General features: G+C 40.0%; 1 protein-coding gene and 1 long non-coding RNA gene across 6 annotated transcripts in view; one reads left to right on the top strand and one right to left on the bottom strand.

Annotated features, from left to right (window-relative positions):
* Positions 1–553: 553 nt before the first annotated feature.
* LOC125162214 (uncharacterized) lies at positions 554–19,393 on the bottom strand. 2 transcript variants are annotated; one of them, XR_007150935.1, is made up of 4 exons: positions 19,063–19,393; positions 11,194–11,271; positions 5,279–5,355; positions 554–811 (listed from the first exon to the last, which is right to left on the bottom strand). It is a non-coding gene; the product is annotated as an uncharacterized LOC125162214 (long non-coding RNA). The 2 variants fall into 2 exon arrangements; XR_007150934.1 differs by lacking the exon at positions 19,063–19,393 and adding an exon at positions 18,466–18,594.
* Positions 18,634–19,573, top strand: part of PNPT1 (polyribonucleotide nucleotidyltransferase 1) — a 64,904-nt gene continuing 63,964 nt past the window's right edge. For 2 of the 4 annotated variants that reach the window (XR_007150933.1, XM_047852982.1), the window contains exon 1: positions 18,634–18,829. Coding sequence is in view for 3 of the 4 variants with exons in the window: in XM_047852982.1 (XP_047708938.1) it covers positions 18,669–18,829 (161 nt within the window). In the remaining variant the exon portion in view is untranslated. The remainder of the gene's footprint in view (positions 18,830–19,573) is intronic. The other 2 variants (XM_047852980.1, XM_047852979.1) reach the window with 1 other exon arrangement.

The following is a 19,573-nucleotide window of genomic DNA, read 5'->3' as shown; positions in this document are numbered from 1 at the left end:
GAAATTCTAAAAGACCATCTTACCTATCACCCTGCCATGTACAAGTTAAAATCATGCCACTTAAACCCAGACATTCAAGATCATGCCCGGATGGAGAAATGCTTACAACACATTTCATTTACTCATTCAGTCATTTGAAAACCATTTGTTGAGGATATACTATGTGTCCAGCTTTGTGGTGACACTTGGAATGCAGTTGTAAGTAAACCAGACATGGTTCCTACTGTCCTGGAGCTTACAGTTTAGTCATAGAGATAAATACTGCTCACATACTCACACAGTAAATACTGTGTATCACTAAGAACCAGAAGTAAGTCCAGAAAGAGTATAGCATGCTTTAAAAATGTCTAATACAGAAACCTGGCCTCATCTGAAACATCAGGGGTGGCTGGGATAGGATGAAGGGGTAGGAAAATAAGGAGCATCCTAGGCCATGGAAGGACATGCCAGGCCAGGAGGATCACATCTGTAGAAACCCCAAGGCAAGAAGGAAAATTGAACATACTTTATGATAGCAATTTTATTGAAGCAAAGGTAGGAAAGTCTAGCAGGAAATATACCAAATCATTTATGATGTTTTCTTTTGGAGAGGAATTGGCAATGTCCGTTTTCTTATTTATGCTTTATTGAAATGTTCCAAATTTTCTAAAATGAAAAATATGAGTTTTGTGATCTTGGGGGCAAGTCAGCCTAAAGAAATGGGAAAGAGCTGACTAGAAAATCTAGCCCAAAAGGTTCCCATGTGAGAAGAAGGGAAAACAAGACTCTCCCAGTCACTCCAGGCCAGAAATTCAGGAGCTGAAGTGTGAAGCTGAAAAGTAAACAGTACGAGAACATAATTAGTGCTTTGGTGATTTAAAAGGTCCCTAAATACTCAAAATGTATAAGCTGTGAATGAAAAGGAACAAATGTGTACTGAGCCCTCTTATGTGCCAAGAACTATCCTACTCTCTTTATGGCATTTCCTGGGAACAGTAGTATACAGATAATGGTGCTTTATTTCTACAATTTGCCCACTGACTGTGTTCCTTTCTCTCACACTAAACCCTATAAGATGTGAATTATAATCCCATTTTACAAATAAAAATGAAAGTGAGATTTAAAGAGAGGTTAAGTAATTTGCTCAAAGCTGAACATCTATTAGGTAGGAGGGCTGAAATTAAAAGAAAAGTTCTGATTCCAAAGGAGCTCCTAGGACTCCTGTCACCTGTATAAATGTGATGGAGATTGTTTACATTAAGATTTTCCCATTAAGAATTGGGAAAAAAGTATGATTATGGTTGTTTTGCTGCTAGCCAAAAGGGACAGTATTGTGCTGGTAGGATGGTAGGGGGACCTGTGCTGTGGAGAGCACAGTATTTCTAAACATTTACATTGTGCCAATGGTCTGTTCTAATCACATTAGAAATCTTGTCTAATTTAGTTCTCATAACAAGCATATGACATAGGTACTATTATCATCCCTAATATGCAGATAAGGAAATTGAGTTCTAGACAGGTAAAACAATAACAGCTTGCCCAAGATCACACAGAGCTGTCACAGCAGGCAAGATGGATCCAGAATCTGTAGGCCTAACCATCACACTACACTTCCTTCCTAAATTCTTAACGGATTCTCTTGGTTCCTTCTACATGTGAGTGATCTATTTCCAAAACTTCCTTCCATGGGCTGGTACCTCTGCTTAGACTGGTGAAAAACAAGCTTCTCTGGAAGCTTGAAGCAGGCAGAAAACCACTTTGATACTACCTTTTACCTAAAAGTTTTGACACCTGGCCTAGAGAAAGTCTGCTCCTAAGTCTTGGAATGAAAACTAAACAATAATCCTGAGGCTCCTATTGCCCAAAAGCAGCTTGCCTTGCAAAAACAAAGTGTCTAGCTTAGTGGTTCTCAAACTGTAGCATACATCAGAATCACTCAGAGAACTTGCTAAAATGCAGATTGCTGGGCACCACCCCCAGAAGTTCTGACTCAGTAGGTCTGGAGTAAGGCCCAAGAATTTGCCCTCTAACAAGCTCCCAGGTGATGCTGATGTTGCTGGTGGAGAGACTTTGAGAACACCCAACACAGTCTCAAGGAAGGCAAAACCATTCTGGGAAAGAAGCAAGACTCACGGGAGTGTCAGCACCTTGCACGTAGGCCCTGAAACTGAGTTCCTCCCATCCTGGCCCCACCTCTCCTTTAATGACCTAATTCCAGAGTACGTGAGTGAGGTGAAGAAGAAACTATGGCTCTCAAACCTGCAATGAACCAAGACTGGAAGTGTTTGCTGAAAAAAACAAGCAAAATAAAACAAAAAATGGACGTTCACTTGTTTTGTTTTGCTTTGTGTTCTATAGTGGTTTTGTTTTGTTTTTGTTTGGTTTTTGGTTTTGGGTTTTTGGTTTCTGGTAAGGGATTCTGATTGATATGTCATTTAGGTAATTGTCCTTAACCTGGAAGTAAAAGCAAGACCTACCCAAGCTTTAAAATGTTAGTTACATTAATCCTCAAATCTCTAAGTTCACCTACAAATGTACAAAATAAAAATTCCATTTTACTTTTTGAGTTACAAAGGAAGTCCCAAAACCCAAAATGGTGACTTAAGTGACAACCGAGCGCCCTCTGGTGGGAACTGAATTCTCCATGGTCCAAAGGCTGCAGGAGTGTTTCCCATGCTAAACAGCAATAAATGAGATTTCCATTACTTTTTGAACTCTTTGAAGTCAGTGAATGTATTGTGTATTGAGGGCAAATGTAAGAAAAAAGACTGACTTTAGGAGAGATATTTTGGAACTGTTATGAAAACAGAAGGAAGCTAAATTTTAGATGAGATTGATCTAAATCAAATCTGTTACTCCTCAGATTTTTACCCACTAGTTTTAGCTCCATTGATGATTCTTGCAAGAATCAATTACTATGATGATGACAGAAAATATTTTTATTTACATTATAGACTCCAAAGCACCTAAATAGCACGTTAATACACATAACTAGGATTCTGGAAAACTCTTAAAATTATCTCAAGTTATAAATGTATTCTACTGGGGGCACCTGGGTGGCTCAGTCTGTTGAGTGTCCGACTTCGGCTCAGGTCATGATCTCACAGTTCATGAGTTCCAGCCCCGCACAGGGCTCTGTGCTGACTACTTGGAGCCTGGAGCCTGCTTCGGATTCTGTGCCTCCCTCTCTCTCTATGCTCCTCCCGCCCTCACACTCTGACTCTCTCAGAAAGAGAGAATAAATAAATAAATAAATAAATAAATAAATAAATAAATAAATTCTACTGGTCTCACTTGAAAATGCCTATGACTTTCACTGAAGTCATCAGCCTTGTTTCCATTTACTTGACATTATATAAAACAATCTTTTGTATTTTGTAAAGTATCCTGACCCACTGCGTGGATCTCTCTAAATTCACAGCACAGAGCTATAGGTTCAGAGCCAGGTCTAAGGGATTCAGGTCAGGACATCTTTAAGATATTAAGTCGAAGAGGTAATCTCTAGAGTTTGCATGGTTGCTAGTAACCACCAGCTGGATTATTATAACATGACATCAATGTTTTCCTACCAACCCTTCAGTCCATCAGAAGAGCTGATGAAAATTTTGAACAAATTGTATTTTTGAACATAGTAACTGAATTAGAATTCTATTCTGCATTTCCTTCTTTTTAGAATTCTAATAATAGCAGCTAGCATTTATTCAATGTAAACTATGTGTTATTCACAAGCTTACTGGATGTCTTCCTATTTCCATGTTCCAGATCAGGAAACTCAGACTTAAAGTGCTTAGAACTCTCACCCAAGTGCACACAGCTAATAAAGAACAGAGCAGAGATTTAAAGCCAAGAATTTCTAACTATAGTCAACCAGTATAAGGAGGCATACTACCTCCTCCTTTTCTTTAAATCTTTTTGCCAATAATAAAGAAAAAGACAAGTGGGGACACAAGTAGTATTCTCTTTGAAGGTGCCCCATTATCTTTATAAATCTGTTCCTCTTAGACTCCTTTATTTCTATGGAGGCAGCAGCATGTTCTCAATCCCTTGTAATCCAACCATTTATAACATTTGACCTAAGCCACACTACCAAATGCAGTGAACTACCGAATCGTTTTCACTGCTGGTCCCCTCCTCTCTATTCCTGTTTCTAGCATTCTGGTGCACCATCCTGACTCTTCTGTCTGGCTTCAATCTCTCTGCCTCTATTTTGTCTCATTTACTACCTGAGATCATTCTTCCCAAAGCATGGCTCTGCTTGCACATTTGCCCAATGCAAAGCCCAAGGCCCATTAGGCATAGAACCCTAAGGCATTCATGACGTGGTTCCAACCCACCACTCCAGCCACATCCTCTTTATCATGCTTAGCAAACTCTTTACTCCAGTCACAAACAGGAAGTCTCAGCTCTTCTCAAACAATATCCTGAGGGTATCCATGCCTTCTCTGGGACATTTCCACCCCATCAAGTCGCTAAATGCAAACCTTACCAATCCTTCAAGGCCTACATCCAAATACTACTTTCTTTATGATTCCATCATTCCTGATTATGCAAACTAGAATTTACTTCTGCTCCTCTAAATTTTATTTCTACTTCCCCTGTGCCATTTATTGTTTCTCACCTTGTGCTACAGGACAAATCCACGGGAGTGGTTGACAAGTACCTCAAATTTCACATCTGATGTCACCATCTCTCAAGTCTAAACCTTTCAGAAACCTGGGAGTTATCCTGAATCCTCCTCCTTCCCTCAGCCTCACCCCTTACAGTAAATCAGGGTCCAGATTTTGTACTCCCCAAATATCTCTTACATTTGCTCCCACTGAGTACTCTTATAATGTCCTGGTTTAGGTTCCCCCTTATCGTTCACAGAACTATAGCAATTAGTATCTGATCTTACTTACTTCCTCAAATGCATCAACTCACCACACAAGACATCTCCTGGAAATTCAAAACTCCACACCACTCTCCTGCTTAATACCATCTGTAGGTTCTCCACTGCCCACAGAGCACAGTCCAAGATCCACAGCAGAGAAACTTCCATCCTCCACTTTGCATCCTACTACTTTCCACCTTCACTTTACAGTTGAGTAACTGCAAACTGATTCTAGTTCCTTGAACACACTGTTATTTTACACTTGTCTGCCTTTGTTCTTGCCTGGATTAACCTTCTCATCAACACTCCTTTTGCAGGGTTCTGCGTTGCATTACCCTTGGGGATACCATTCACACAGGATACAATTTGTTGTGCCAGCAATAGCCCTTGGTACCCTCAGTCCCTCTTCTCTACCTAATGAACTCATACCTGTTTTTTGGTCCAGTTCAAAATTCATCTCTCCCAGAAGCTTTCCTGGAATTCTTCAGTAGTCTTGCACATGGCTTCTTACCATATTTTAAAACAAACATCTGGTTATGCACTTGCTTCTCCCATTACCAGGCTTGAGGGCAAAGACCATGACTTGTTTTTGTAGCTCTGACTCCTAGCCCAGTGCCTCACACCCTCAATAAATGTTAGTTAAACTGAAATGTTATGTTCATGCCATTTCACTTGCAGGACTGTGATTTGGTAGAGAGAAGGAATTCTGGCTTACAGCCCATATCTTTACATTCTTCATAGACATCATACAGAAAGCTGACTGAGTTATCAGCATATCCTGGAGAGCTTTTTTTAAACATAAATTAGTTGGAATTGAGCATATTTCAAAGGTGGCATATCACATCATTGGGGGTGGCGAGATAGCAACCATTTCTCCAACAGTGTTAATTTTCACTATATATACATATATATATATATATATATGATACAATGTGACTAATAGTTTAATAATTTGATTGTGATAGGGAGCTAATGCTAAGTGAGCGGAGAAAATGTGTATGAGACATAGGACACAGAACCACTTTCCTGGAATGGCTGCCTACTCTGTTGGCGTGTCCGATATTTATTTGAGTATATGTTTGTTCTTATGTTAACTTTGATATTCATGAAGTGTGCTGCAAGCAAAATTGCCAGGTAAGGCCAAAGATTAAAGAGCAAAATGAGGCTCTGGAGTGAGTGGAATGTAAAGAAAATGAAATGTGTTTTGTCAGTTTTAATATAATTTATTATTTTTAGCATCTAGTAACTAAATACATTTATATTCAAAATTCCTTTATTATTGAAATCCCTGCAGCAAAAATAACTTGGTTATTGCCAATCTAAAACTCTCTAACCCCTAATTTCCTGTTGCTACTGAAACAATTGTTTTGATAACATACTTCATGTTGTGAAAAGTATCTTAGGAATGATACTATTGAATTATAGCAAAATAGATTATATTTTTTTAACAATGGCATTGGGACAACTAGCTGACCGAATGGAGATTACAGACTAGAGGAGAAAAAAAACATTAAGCAACATCAACATGACCAAACTTGAATTCATCTTTTTTCCTAAATCTGACTTTCTTCACACCTAACAGAGGCACAGCTGCTCACACCTCTTTAAAATGGGCATACTATGTCATATTTAACTCTTTTCATGCCCTCTACCCAGTATCCAACGTATCAGCTAGTCTTATCAATTCTACCTCCTAAGCATCTTGTGAATCTATCCACTCTTTTCCAATGAACTCCCAACACCCCAGTTTAGACCTCCATCGTCTCATATCTGGATTTCTGCAATAGTCTCCTAATGAGTCTGCCCCCTCTATGCTTGTGCTTTACCAATGCATTCTTACAAACCACAGCCAGAGTGTTCTTTCTAAAAGCAAATCCAATCAAGTCACTCACCTGCTTGTAATCCTTCAATGACTTCTCACTCATTGTAGGATAAAAACCATACTCTGTAATGAAGCTAACAGAACCCTGCATCATCTGGCCCCTTCTCTAGCCTCATCTCTTGTCACTTTCTCCCTCAAACAGGCTTATCCAGACACAATGAATTCACTTCACTTGTCTCTTACTTTCTGGCTTTTGTATATGTGTTGAATCTGCATAACCACTGTTTTTCTATCCCTTTGCCACTTCCCTACTTATCAAGCAGCTTACCTGACACCCCTCCCCACCAGATTGTGTTGGAGTCTGAGGTCTCTGTTCTTCATGTCATCTTGTACTATGTCCATAATAGCTGCTACCATACCAAATTGTTTTATCTGTTTCCTTCTCCCTTTGTCCCACCAGACTATAAATTCACAAAGGTAGGAATTTTGCCTATCATGCTCATTCTCATACTTCAGGGCTTAACAATATCTGGTACATAGTGGGCATTCAGTAGTTAATTAGTCAAATGCATGGATGGATAAATAAACTAATGAATGAATAGAAGTATAATAAGTGTTATAACCAAAAATTATTGTGGAGTATGAAGACCACCCTCAGGTTCTAGGATTCACTAGAAAGATTCACAGGATACAGAGAAGCTATTATATTCACAGTTATGGTTTATTACAGCAAAATGATACAGATTAAAATAAGCAAGGGAAAAGGGCATAGGGCAGAGTCCAAGAGAAACCATATTCAATCTTCCAATTGTTCTGTCCCTGAGGAGTCTCATGGACAGTGCTTAGTTCTCCCAGCAATGATGCATAAAAACACATGCAAAGTGTTGCCAACTAAGGAAACCCACCTGAGATCTTTGTTACAGGGTTTTTATTTGGGCTAATCACATAGGCATGAAGCAATGAAGTCTTATATGACAGTCGCCAGCTCCCCACCCAAAGGTCAAACTGATGCAGAATGACCCAAAGCCCAAGGCATAAAAAAACAAGTGTTTGCCACCAACAGGGTTAGCATACATAAGCTATCTAGTGTGATACAAAGTCTCAGGTATACAAAGACACAGTTATCAGGAAGAATATTCAAGGGATCAGAGGTTATCTCCCAGGAGGTGGTCAAGACCAGTCCTGAAGATCCTCAGAATGTGCAGGGTTTGGATAAATTAATCCAACCAATTAATCCTTCACTAGTAAGTTAATCCTTTACCACTTATAGAAATTCAGTAGAGTGGGGGCGCTTAGGAAGACCTCCCAACAGAAATGACACTGGAGTTGTATAGCAAAAGACACACATCAGTCAGAAGAAATATAGGCAAAAAATGATGATGAACAAAATCATCAAGGCATATGCCAGCATGGCTCTTTAGGGGACTGAAAATAGCTCATATGGCTGCAGTCCTCTCTTCTCACAGATATTCAAGCTTCCATGAAGTTCCTATTGCTGCCCCTCTCACACCTGTGTTTAGCCTCTCTCTCTCGGACATCTTTTTAAAAACTGGAAAAATGAATTTACATCATCCTGTATTCTTCCTAATCTGTTTTGTATGATGTGCAGAACTTTCTGCCCTGTATCTCACAAATAATTTCTTTCAAAGTATTGTCTGCATCTATTTTTAAAGTCATAAACCAAGTATTTATTATTTTCTTTCTTGTAACAACCTTGCTTAGGGGCAGTGAGAATACTACACTCAGGTCACCTCCTGAGTGTGGGAGAGTGGTAGGATAGCAGAAAATATTGGAAAGGAAGAATAAGTATCTCAAAATGTAATCTCACTACATTTGTATACCTCCTTTCAAATTTCTTAAGAGAAGATAGTCTTCCATATGGTCTGAATTCCCCCATAACACATTGCTCATGAATTTATATTAGGGCAAGTCTTTACAGCCATGATCCCTTATTCTTTATAATTAAGTAAAACAGCAAATGTGAAAATAGCATAGTGCCTATACCCAACACTCAATAAATTATTGTTGAAACTGAACCCTAATACTCTAAGTACCATTTCAAAATTTACATCTTCATCAAAAAGAGCAACAATTTGAATGTGCATAGAATTCAAGGTTTGACTGAAGTGTACCTTCTTAACCATCAAAGCAACCAAACTTTACAAGAGATAAAAACTCAATCTAAAATTTTCCATAAGAAAATACTGGGAGGACTAGAAGAGTTAAACTTTGAGGGGGAAAGTGAAGCAAACCAGCTATGAACAATTAAACTAAGCTATGTCTAAGGCCAAAACCAAATTAAAGGAGGCCTAATGAGAAGTAGGTTGAAGCCTAAAAGAAATCTCAAATGCCCTCCTCACCCTGATATTACCTTGCAATGAGTCCATGGGAGTTTGTGTTTAAAGAGCAAAAATGTGCAGGCATTTGCTACAGAAATTGCTGTTTTCTTACATAATGGTATATTGTTCCATAAATGTTTAGTGGTAATGAGGATGATGCATATTCCCAGCAGACACAGGGATTGTTTAAAGGAAGAGAAAATGCAAATACAGATGCCCAAATGAAATTTTTATGAATTTATTAATTTTTGAAAGTTTTATGAAAGACTGAAAAAGACAATAAAATATTAAAACTAATATTACTGCTCAGCTTCAAACCCTCCTCTCTCATAATACTGATGCATGTGTATAACCACAAAAGAAGTTTTATTTTAAATGAAAACATTTCAAGAAAATGTAGACATTTCAAAAACCTTGAACATCATCTCTTTAAAAGAAAACAAAGCTGTGAAAAGCTAAAGGTTTGTGATTTTAATGAGGGTTAACAATGATAATGAAAAGCTACTTTGCACACAATAGTCTGTTCATTGGCGATAACTCAGGCCTGTCTGCAGAACCACCTGTTTCATATCCAAGACATGGTAAGTGCATTTTAAAACAAAACCTTAAGAGATTTCATGACATTCTAAATTTGGATCATTATCATCATCTTATACAATGAGCCAAAACTCAAACGTATGGTTTGCTTCTCTCCCGATCAACCTTTTATATATTTGTCAAAGGGAGAATGAGAAAATTGGGTAAGGGATGGTTTTATTTTCTTCCTGAGCAAACATTAGCCAGACTATTCCAAAATCAGATCAAAGATATAATTATTCTGTTAAGAAAACACAAAACAAACTTAAGAAGCAAGAGAAAATGTTAATATGGTCTGAAATTTCCACTAGCATAATCAACCAAAAACAAGTACCAGAACTCTCCTCCAAATCTTAATCCATGTTAATTACAAATGACAAATATAGTTAATATAAACCATAATGGTCTGAACTAATTTGACTGAGCATGCAATGCAGTGTTGGCAAGGTCAGGCTTTTGTGCTCAATTACTGTTCATTCAAGCTGACTTTAAAGAAACTTTTGTGGGAAGGAACAATGATCCCAATATCCTACAAACAACTAACCAACATGAAAATTTAAATAATCTAATGCAGGTTGCAGTTAGAATTCTAAAGACACACAACTCATGCAAAAGTCTATTTGTAAATTGATTCTGTTCATCACAATTCGGTAACACTCTGTCTGAGGTAATTTGTGACAATGAATTGAAGGCATCAGGAGTGTAGTCAGTACAGGAAAATCAATCTATTAGGAAAAATTACAATGACTAGTGGTGGCAGAAGAAAATAAATAACCATAATGGTGATTGGAGGTATCTTGACACAAGAGGGAGAGAGCTATAGACTGAGGGTCTGAATACTGAACCCTAGCTATTTTAAGGTATGAAAAAATTAGGGATGATTCCCTTACTGGGGCAGATGTCTTTCTGATTCTCTTTTATTGGGATGGAGGAAATTTTCAGTACACCAAGAAACAAGCTGAAGGGGTTTTCACTATCCCGAATTCTTGTCCAAATATGTAGTAGCAAGTATTACCATGGGTTACCGAATCTGCTCCTACCCTCTCTCTGAAGGTGGGAGTTTTCAGTTATCCAAATGACCCAGAACTTCAAAACTGCTCAGGTCACTTGGTTTCCAGTGAAGATACATAAGAGATGCCTACTATCTATACTAGCAAGGCTAGGTGCCCATTCGAAAGGAATAAACCTTTACTGCTTTCCTCATAGCAGAAAATGTGAGCCAGTGGTTGAATCCAGTCATGGCTTTCTTAATGAATCCATGACAATGATGAAAAGGTGTTTTCTTAAGCTTTTGCTCTATCCACTTATTTCAGTACTGAGGCCTGTGAATTAAACTGACAAAAGACAGATCAACAGGAGAAAAGGCATGCAAATATTGTTGATGTTAATATTTTTACATGTATAGGGGCTTCACAGAAAAAAGGGAAAACCTAAGGATGTAGTTAGATTCAGAGGTTGTACCTTTTAACAAAGGGCAATAAATTGTAGAAAAAAACTAGACAAAGTAAAGGGAGGTTTGGTGATAAATTGTGGGAAAGTGAGTAGGAAATAAATGAGGGAAACTAATGGAAGAGTTATTTTAGTAAAGTATGTTGATGCAGACTCACCTTAATGCCAGCCTTCCCTTTCTAGACAATGGTCACTTTCCTCGTCCTGGTACAGGAGATGGGGTATATTTACGCCACCTTCACAAAGGGAAATTTGTGTTCAGCTTTAAAGCAGATAAAAGGAGGGCAGAGAACATCAGTCTTGACATTCAAGCCAAATTTTGGATGAGGGTCCACTTTGCTACTACAAAATGGCCATACAGGGGCATTTAAGAATATAGACACCAGCGCCTGCTTCCCATTTAAGAGAATTTGGAAGGTAGAGGCTTACTGAATTCACCTACAATGACAAGGCAAGAAATCAGTGTTTGAGAGAAGCTTCAATTCCACTTGTTTTGGGGGCAAAGATGTGTGAATATGTGGGCCAAAAGAACCCAGGGAAGCTGTTTTGATGGTATTTCACCCAAAAAGGATAAGAGCCAAGACAAGAGGATCTCAGCACTAAGAAGCTGTGCAACAGACCACCAGGAGTGGAAGCTGGGAAGGTCACAAAAGGTCACCCCAAGAGTACCCACATTAGGAAACTATGCCGTTTTGGATGTCCCAGCAGAGGTCACCAGGCAATTCCCACATCCACGCCATATCATAGCCAGCTTTTGTACGTCTGCAGTAATAGTGGACATGAAAACCAACAAGCATCAGTCAAATAAAAATTCCACTGGCTCCAGAATTTGAATTCTTTCATCCCTCTTCTATTCCCTGTTCCTGTGTCCCAATTCTTAAGAACCAGAAAAATTATGGAGGCAGAAGCAAGCTACAAAAAATAGTGAAAGAACGAATTATGCCCTTTTTTCATTTCTCCAGACTAATGGAGAAAAGAGGTCTTCAAATGCATGTGAGACCCACTTCTGCTTAGGATTCAGAAATCTGGAAAGAGCATCCCATCCTTATAACAAGAGTAATAGTAACAACAGTTACAACAAAGCCAGAGAGTCTGAAAATTCACAACTCTTCTGAAACCCATCAGAGAGATAAAAGTGACAGAAAAACCAGTGAATCTGAAATCTAAAGAGTCTCCAAAGACAAAGAGGACATGAGCTCTTGCTCACCCAACATAGTCACCAACAGACATGGGTAAAAAGAATCCAACTAGATTTTTTAACCAATCGCTAATGGCTCAGTGTGGACGAATGAGAGTATATAGAACCCATGGAGACTGCAGACACAGGAATTCACAACCTCTCACAGGCTCTTCTTGGACTTCACCGAGCACTCACAAAAAAGACTGGGGTAAAAGCAAAACTCCTGACAAAGGTGCAGGTCTGGGGAAGGCACCCAGCAGCGCTGTGGGGAAAGCAAAAGCCCTAGTGGATTCTCCTCCCCTATCTCTCCATAGGAATCAAAGCTCTACGCTCTGTGGGAATGTGACAAATACTGTTAATCTTAACGCGCTGTGAAAACCCAGGTAGAAGAAGGAATAGAACATAACGCTTTACCCCAGGGGAAAGGGTAGAATACATGCTGGGCCCAGAATTACAGCTGGGAGAGGGGCATGAGCACTGAGAATCCATGGACACATTACCTTCCTAAGACTGAGGGTTAGTCAGAACAGCAGATAGCACTGCACACCCCTCACCTCCCACCTCCAGGGTAACAAGCTACTCCTAACAAGTAATGGTGGTCTACTGCCGGGAGAGAGGCCAGGGCGTGCTCCCAGAGAAGCAGTGCCAAGGGAAACAGGGAACAGAGGGCACACTCAGATGAGTTCTAAAGAGAACTTAATGAAGAGACTATTTCTGGTGGGGAAGGCAGATTGTGGAACTAATGATGAGGAATGCTGAAGGCACTGAGTGATGACCAATGATGGGAAACTGTAAAGACTTAAAGTGGCAAGGAGAAGAAACAGCAATTGGAGTGATAGCTAGAGCCCAGCAAGCAGGTAGCAGGCAGCTGCAGTCAATGCCACATCATAAGTAATTATGTTCTATACTTTTAGTTTCTCCCTCATCCTGCCCTTTCATCGGCTGCTGGTGTCTCTCATTGGCTAACCAAACCAAAAAAGAGCCAGGGAGTTGGCGTGCTGCTATCCATACATCAGACCTATGGGGGCACAGAGAAGAGCCAAGGGTATGGATGGAGTGGGTGCAAATGGACAATACCCAGCATAATCATCCTAGCTTGACTACTGCATCACCACGGGATCCACCTCCATAACCTTGGCAGCCTCTCCCTCCTCAGGGTGCAAACCTGAACCTTCCTTCTTCTCTCTACCATCTTTCTAAGTGATATTATGCATTTCCATGGCTTGTGATATCACTGGTATGCTGATTACTTTTTTTGAATTTTTTTTAATGTTTCCTTATTTTTGAGAGAGAGAGAGAGAGCATGAGTGGGGCAGGAGCAGAGAGAAAGAGGGAGACACAGAATCCAAAGCAGGCTCCAGGCTCTGAGCTGTCAGCACAGAGCCTAAGGCGGGGCTCGAACCCCACGAACTGTGAGATCATGACATGAGCTGAAGTCAGACACTTAACGGACTGAGCCACTCAGGCACCTAATTACCATTCCTTTCCTTGAGTTCTACACTCAGATCCAACTGCCTTGACAGCTACTTCTGGGTGTCTCCTACACTGCATTTCTGGCTCATCTGATCCTGTTAATTATCTTAATTCACCACTGCCAGTATCCAATTCATCAACAAGCTAAAATATATTCCAGATCTGCCCATCCTTTCTCTTTGTCACCCTTGTCACCATATTACTTCTGATTTCTACACCTATTTCTTATCTTCCTCCAATCAATTCTAGACTCAGCAGTCAGAGGGACCATCTTAAAATGTAGACTAGGTCATGACATTTCTCTGTTTAAACTTTACAGTATAGTCCTCCCCTACCTCATCTTTGCCACACCCTGACTTCCTACTCTCTAGCCACACTGACTTTTCCAAGTCCTCATAAAAGCCAAACTCTCTGCAGACTCAGGGGCAACCATCCCCCTTCCCAGTCACTGCTCCAACCTGGCCCCATGTTTCAGAACTTGTCTCCTTTTCATCCTTCAGGGTGGCTTTAATGTCTCTGCAGAATGGCTTTTCCTGGCCACCTTATTTGAAGTAAGTTCTTCCATCTCATTGTTCCCTATCTTCTCACCTAGTTTATTTTCTTCTTACCATCACCCTCTACTTTTTCTTTTTATTTGTTTGGTTGTGTTTTTGTCAGTCTCTCATACTAAACTTCAAGCTAATAATGCAGGAATTATTATGCCCTGTGATTGTCTTACACGCCTGTATGCCCTGAGCCTAGCATACTGCCTGGCATAAAGTAGGTATGCCAAAGACTATGCTAAGTTGCATAAAAATAAGATTGCACTTAAATCTGCCTAACAACCCTAAGAGGTAGATATTTTTACTTTACAAGTGAGGAAACTGAGGCATAGAAAGGGTAAGCAGCTTAACAAGAGTCACATGGTTAGGAGGTAACAGGTGAAATTCAAACCTAGAGAATCTGATGCCAAGGCCAGCACTTTAAACCACTGTGCAATACCTACTCCCACATTCATTTCCACGGATGAAATAATGACTACACATATTAATTAATAAAGTGGAAGGGCGGACATAGATTGTACCCACAAGTCAGTATGCGGAAGTCAGAGAGGCTAATATTGAAGACCTCCAGTATTAAGACCTGAAGATTGAGTGTGCCAGACTGACAGGAGAGAAAATGTACCAAACACAGAGACTCATACATGCAAAGACACAGAGGCAGAAGAGAGGGTTGTATGTTAGGAGGGGAACAAGTAGTTGTTTCCTTGGATTATAAAATGAGAAGAGAAGAAAATAGGTAGAAAGTCAAAACTGATGAGTCTAAAAGGCAAAGTTTGTAGTCAACACAAAGAAGTTTAGATTTTTATCCTGTAGATTAAAGATTAGGAAGTGATTAAAGAAAATTAACCAGAATGGAGATACAATTAGGCTGTGATTTAGAAAACTCCCTCTGGCAGTGACATAGAGCAGTCTTCTTAAAGTTGAGCAGCCTACACTTCTTTAAGAGAAAAAAGTATCAGTGGACTTGGTGTCCACTGATACTTTTTGTACAAATACATAAGAAGACACAAACTCCTTAGTCTGGTACCTCTTATACAGTCATCAAACTGAAACAATTGTATATACTTCATAAGCCAAACTACAAATCAAATTAAATTTTAATTAACAGTAATTTAATGCAATGATGTTTTACTTAAATGAAATTGCCACTCAGAGCAGGCAGTGGTATTAACTATTTGGATGCACATTCGTTGGAGTTTGAAAAAAAGAGAAAAGGAGATCTGAAAAATATTGCTGGTAGATTTAAATTAGATCATCTTTAATGTCCTTCAGGAGTTATAGGTAAAGAACTTCCTCTTAAATTGTATTTTGGCTATTGAACTATACTTGGCAGAACTATATTTCTAGAATGTGACATCTCAGATTGAACCTCAGTGAATCATAGCTTCTTTAAATACAAATGATGCTGGCAGGCCGGGTCCAGGGACCCAGAGGGGGTCCTCCAGGACCAGCCAAAATGGTCCTTGGCTTCACATAGGATGGAAATCAAACATGAGCCAGCAGGAAGTGAGAGCAAAGTTAACTGAAGATATAGAGAGAGCAGATACAGATGGAGTGTCTGGGAGACTCAGAAAGGAAAGGAGTGTGAGTCTTGTCTTTGTTTGAGGTCTGGGGTTTTTTTACTGAGGATTGTGGCCTGGTATACCTGTCCTCTCAGGCATCCAGGGACTGGTTAGAATAAAGACAGGGCCCAGGTGTCATTCCTTGGAGCCAGCAGGTCTTGGCGTTGAGAAGCCTAGCTCCTGGTTGTCTGGAATATGCATATAATAGCTTTGTCCCATCATTCTCATCTGGTCCTTCCGTAGATGTTCTATATTCTAAAGAAATCCTTAACTCCTTGTCCCTTACAAGAGGGACACACACTACATTCTGAGGCACGTGTAAAGTGGTGGTGCAGGTCGTAGCATGAACAGGAGCAGGAAAAGGAGCAAAAGCCACATTTTTAAGGAATTCTTCAGGTTCCCTATCTCACAACCAAAACAATTTAAACTTTTTATATTTTTGCTTTTGTGTTAATCTTTTTTTTTAACGTTTATTGTTTTGAGAGAGCAAGAGAGAGACAGAGAATGAGTGGGGGAGGGGCAGAGAGCAAGAGGGAGACACCGAATTCAAAGCAGGCTCCAGGCTCTGAGCTGTCAGCACAGAGTCTGACACAGGGCTCGAACCCACAGACCACGAGATCATGGCCTGAGCAGAAGTCGAACGCTTAACCGACTGAGCCATCCAGGCACCCTGTTTCTGTGTTAATCTTAAGATACATAATGTAGTGGCCACTGTTAGGCAAGCAGGCTTGAGCAATAGAATGTAGAAAGGGCCCACAGCGACACTCTGGCTGAATACAGACAGGACCATCAGGCGACTCACCTCAAAATACCCATAGACCCTAACTAACCAGTGGACAGCAGTTACCAAAATAGAAAAAAATTCCCAACGTTGCCATACCTCCTCACTTTCTCCCTTTAAATACAGCCCCCACTGCCTCATTGCAGACAGCCTCTCCTCTGCCGTCTTGCCCACTGCTCCCTTGTAGTATATTCAGTAAACTAACTCCTTTGTTCTGCCTTGGGTGAAACTTTTCACCCAGTCGTCACCCCACATTTGGGGGCCTTCATCTGATCAAGAGAGACACCACACTCAATATAAACATAGTCTGGGTCATCTTTATGACTACTTTATAACAAATTTCGATACCCACATTTACGTTTAAATTTATGATCCAATTACTACCATATCAGTTATTTTGGGTGGGTGTGAAGAAACAGGTGGACTTAATGTGTGAATATTGCTTTCCAGTATTTCCAGATGTATGAAAGTTTAATAGATCCATGGGGATCTACAGGAAAGAGGGTTGTTCAGTATTTCAGAGGAAACTAGAGGGAAAATTAAGAAAAGGATGGATCAAAGCTGAATCTGCCATTTACTGAGTGCTGACAATGTGCCAGGTACTGTGATTAACATTTTACATTCTCTATCACATTTAACCTTTACAAAAACCCCAGAAGATACATATTAGTAACCATTTCTATAAATGAGGAATCTGAGGCTTAGAAAGGTAGAGTCAGACAACTAGTAAATGGCAGAGCTTAGATTGGGACCACTCAAGACTAACTTCAAGTTTATGCTCTAAATTAGGAGGCAACACCACCTAAATGAAAGATTTTATAGTACTTAAGTGCTTTACCAAAAGGTGATTTAGTATTCTTATTTTATAAATCCAAAGTCATGTTGTATTGTGGCAAGTAGATTATGACAGATTTGTCATTAGGACAGGTTTTAATAGATTGGTCTTGAAAACATTGTGGCAACACAAAGTACAGTCATATGTAGAGCAAGAGGCAAAAAACTTATTTAACACTAAATACCCCTAAGCAGTGTTAGTAGTAATCCCTTCCAAAATCAGTGATAACAGTCCTGGAAACTAAGGTGTCAGGGAGCTGCTTTGCCACTAAATCATTTGTTTGAAGTTCAACATTTTTAGTTCTTAAAACCATGTTCCACTGTGTGTTGGATTTTTTTGTTTGGATTTCTTTGGAGGAAAGAAGTTACGACCTTAAAAGAGAAATATGACCCTCATAATTAAAAAAATCACTGGTTCATTCAAGGAACCATTATAAAAATTTTCTAACAGACAAGATTAAGAGGAGTGGGAGAGATTTATCTACTTACTCCCTAAAAATTTACCAAATTCGAATTCCAAAAATTCTTTTTCTTCATTTTCCGAAACATTTCCTTTAAATACTCGCTGGCATTTTGCATTTAATAAAAGTTGGTTTAAAAAAGATTAACATTTGATCAAAAGGGGCAGAGAAATGAATTGCTAAATATTAACAATGGAAATGAAGATGAATCACAAATGATGTTAAAGATATCTAAAATGATACAGGTCAATAAGAAGTGAAATTAACTTACTAGAAATAAATTAACATAAACCTTTGCAGTAATATTTGCGTGAAATTTATAAAGTAAAAACCAGGGCAGAGAAGCGGCGAGATCTCTTTCCATGGACCACAACACAAATTCTGTAATTGCCAGTTCACAGAAGCCAAATAATAATGAGTTGTCTGGTGGCTTCTCTTATTACTATACTTTACTTATTAAACATATACATTATTCTAGAACTTTTTTAAACTACGATAGCGCCCGAGCGCGCGCGCGCGCGCGCACACACACACACACACACACACACACACACACACACGGCATTACGTTTCCAATTGTCTTTCACTGGTAGATACCTCAATAGGAAAAACAGGTTGTCACAACTGCGTTCAGTTATGTTTGACCCTCTCTAGTCTTCGTAGGAAGCGGCCAAGTAATCCGCAACCCCGCGTTCCCCGCCCCCAGGCACTACGGAAACAAAACTGCATAAGGCTCCGCCCCACCGTCTGCAGAGTGAGCCAATCAGGGTGCAGCCCGGGGTGATCGCGTGCCGGGTGTCATGGCGGCTTGCAGGCGTTGCTGCTCGTGCCTGCGGCTTCGGCCGCTCGGCGATGGTACCTTCCGCTTGCCTGGGCGGGACCGGGCGCTCACCCAGTTGCAAGTGCGAGCACTGTGGGGTGGCGCGGGGTTCCGAGCCGTGGCCGTGGACTTAGGCAGCAGGTGAGTAACGGTGTACGTTCTCTGTCCTTTCACAAGGCATCCTGTCTAGCTATCGCATGTATATTCATCTCCCAGGCTAGAAATCCGGCAACACAAGTCTCGTTTACCCCTCTTTACCCCAAACGTAAAATGCTGGATTTCCCTTTCCGGGTTTGGAGTCTGTCTCCTGGTACCCTCCCCTTTGCCGCGCTGTCTCAGCCTCATGTCCTTTGCCTTTCGGTCCTCCCTTTTACCCTGTTCCGGTTTCCTTTCTCCAGCTGAGTCTGTGTACTTGGCTTTCATCTCCTTTATTTGCTTGGATTCCTGGACTCCTAAGTGGGTAACATTCCACCTCGGGATAATGAGTTGATAATGGATGCCTACGTCATCCAATCCAGTTTATTGTTTAAATGGGTGGCCAGTATGACCCTGGTTAGGAAGGGAAGGAAAACGTCAGTTTATTGAACGCTAGTTTTGTGATACACTCTTTTTAAACCTGTGGTAAACGTGCTGTTACCCCCATTTCATAGTTAAAACAGAGGCTCAGAAAGGGTTAGTAACTCTCTCAGAGTCAACAAAGCCAGTACTTTGAGACTAGGTGGATTTTATGTTTCTCTCCAAGCCCATGCTTCTACTAGGGGTCCGTTTGTCACAATTCACGTCTAAAATAACAAAATGGATCCTTTTTGGAATAAATTAAATTGCTACTTACTTTATATATCTATCTTTTTTACATATACTTTAAAATTCTTTGACCCTCATTCG

This window comes from Prionailurus viverrinus, chromosome A3 (genome assembly GCF_022837055.1).
Source record: "Prionailurus viverrinus isolate Anna chromosome A3, UM_Priviv_1.0, whole genome shotgun sequence".
NCBI classification, from domain to species: domain Eukaryota; kingdom Metazoa; phylum Chordata; class Mammalia; order Carnivora; family Felidae; genus Prionailurus; species Prionailurus viverrinus.
This window is presented reverse-complemented; position numbering and strand designations above follow the sequence as displayed.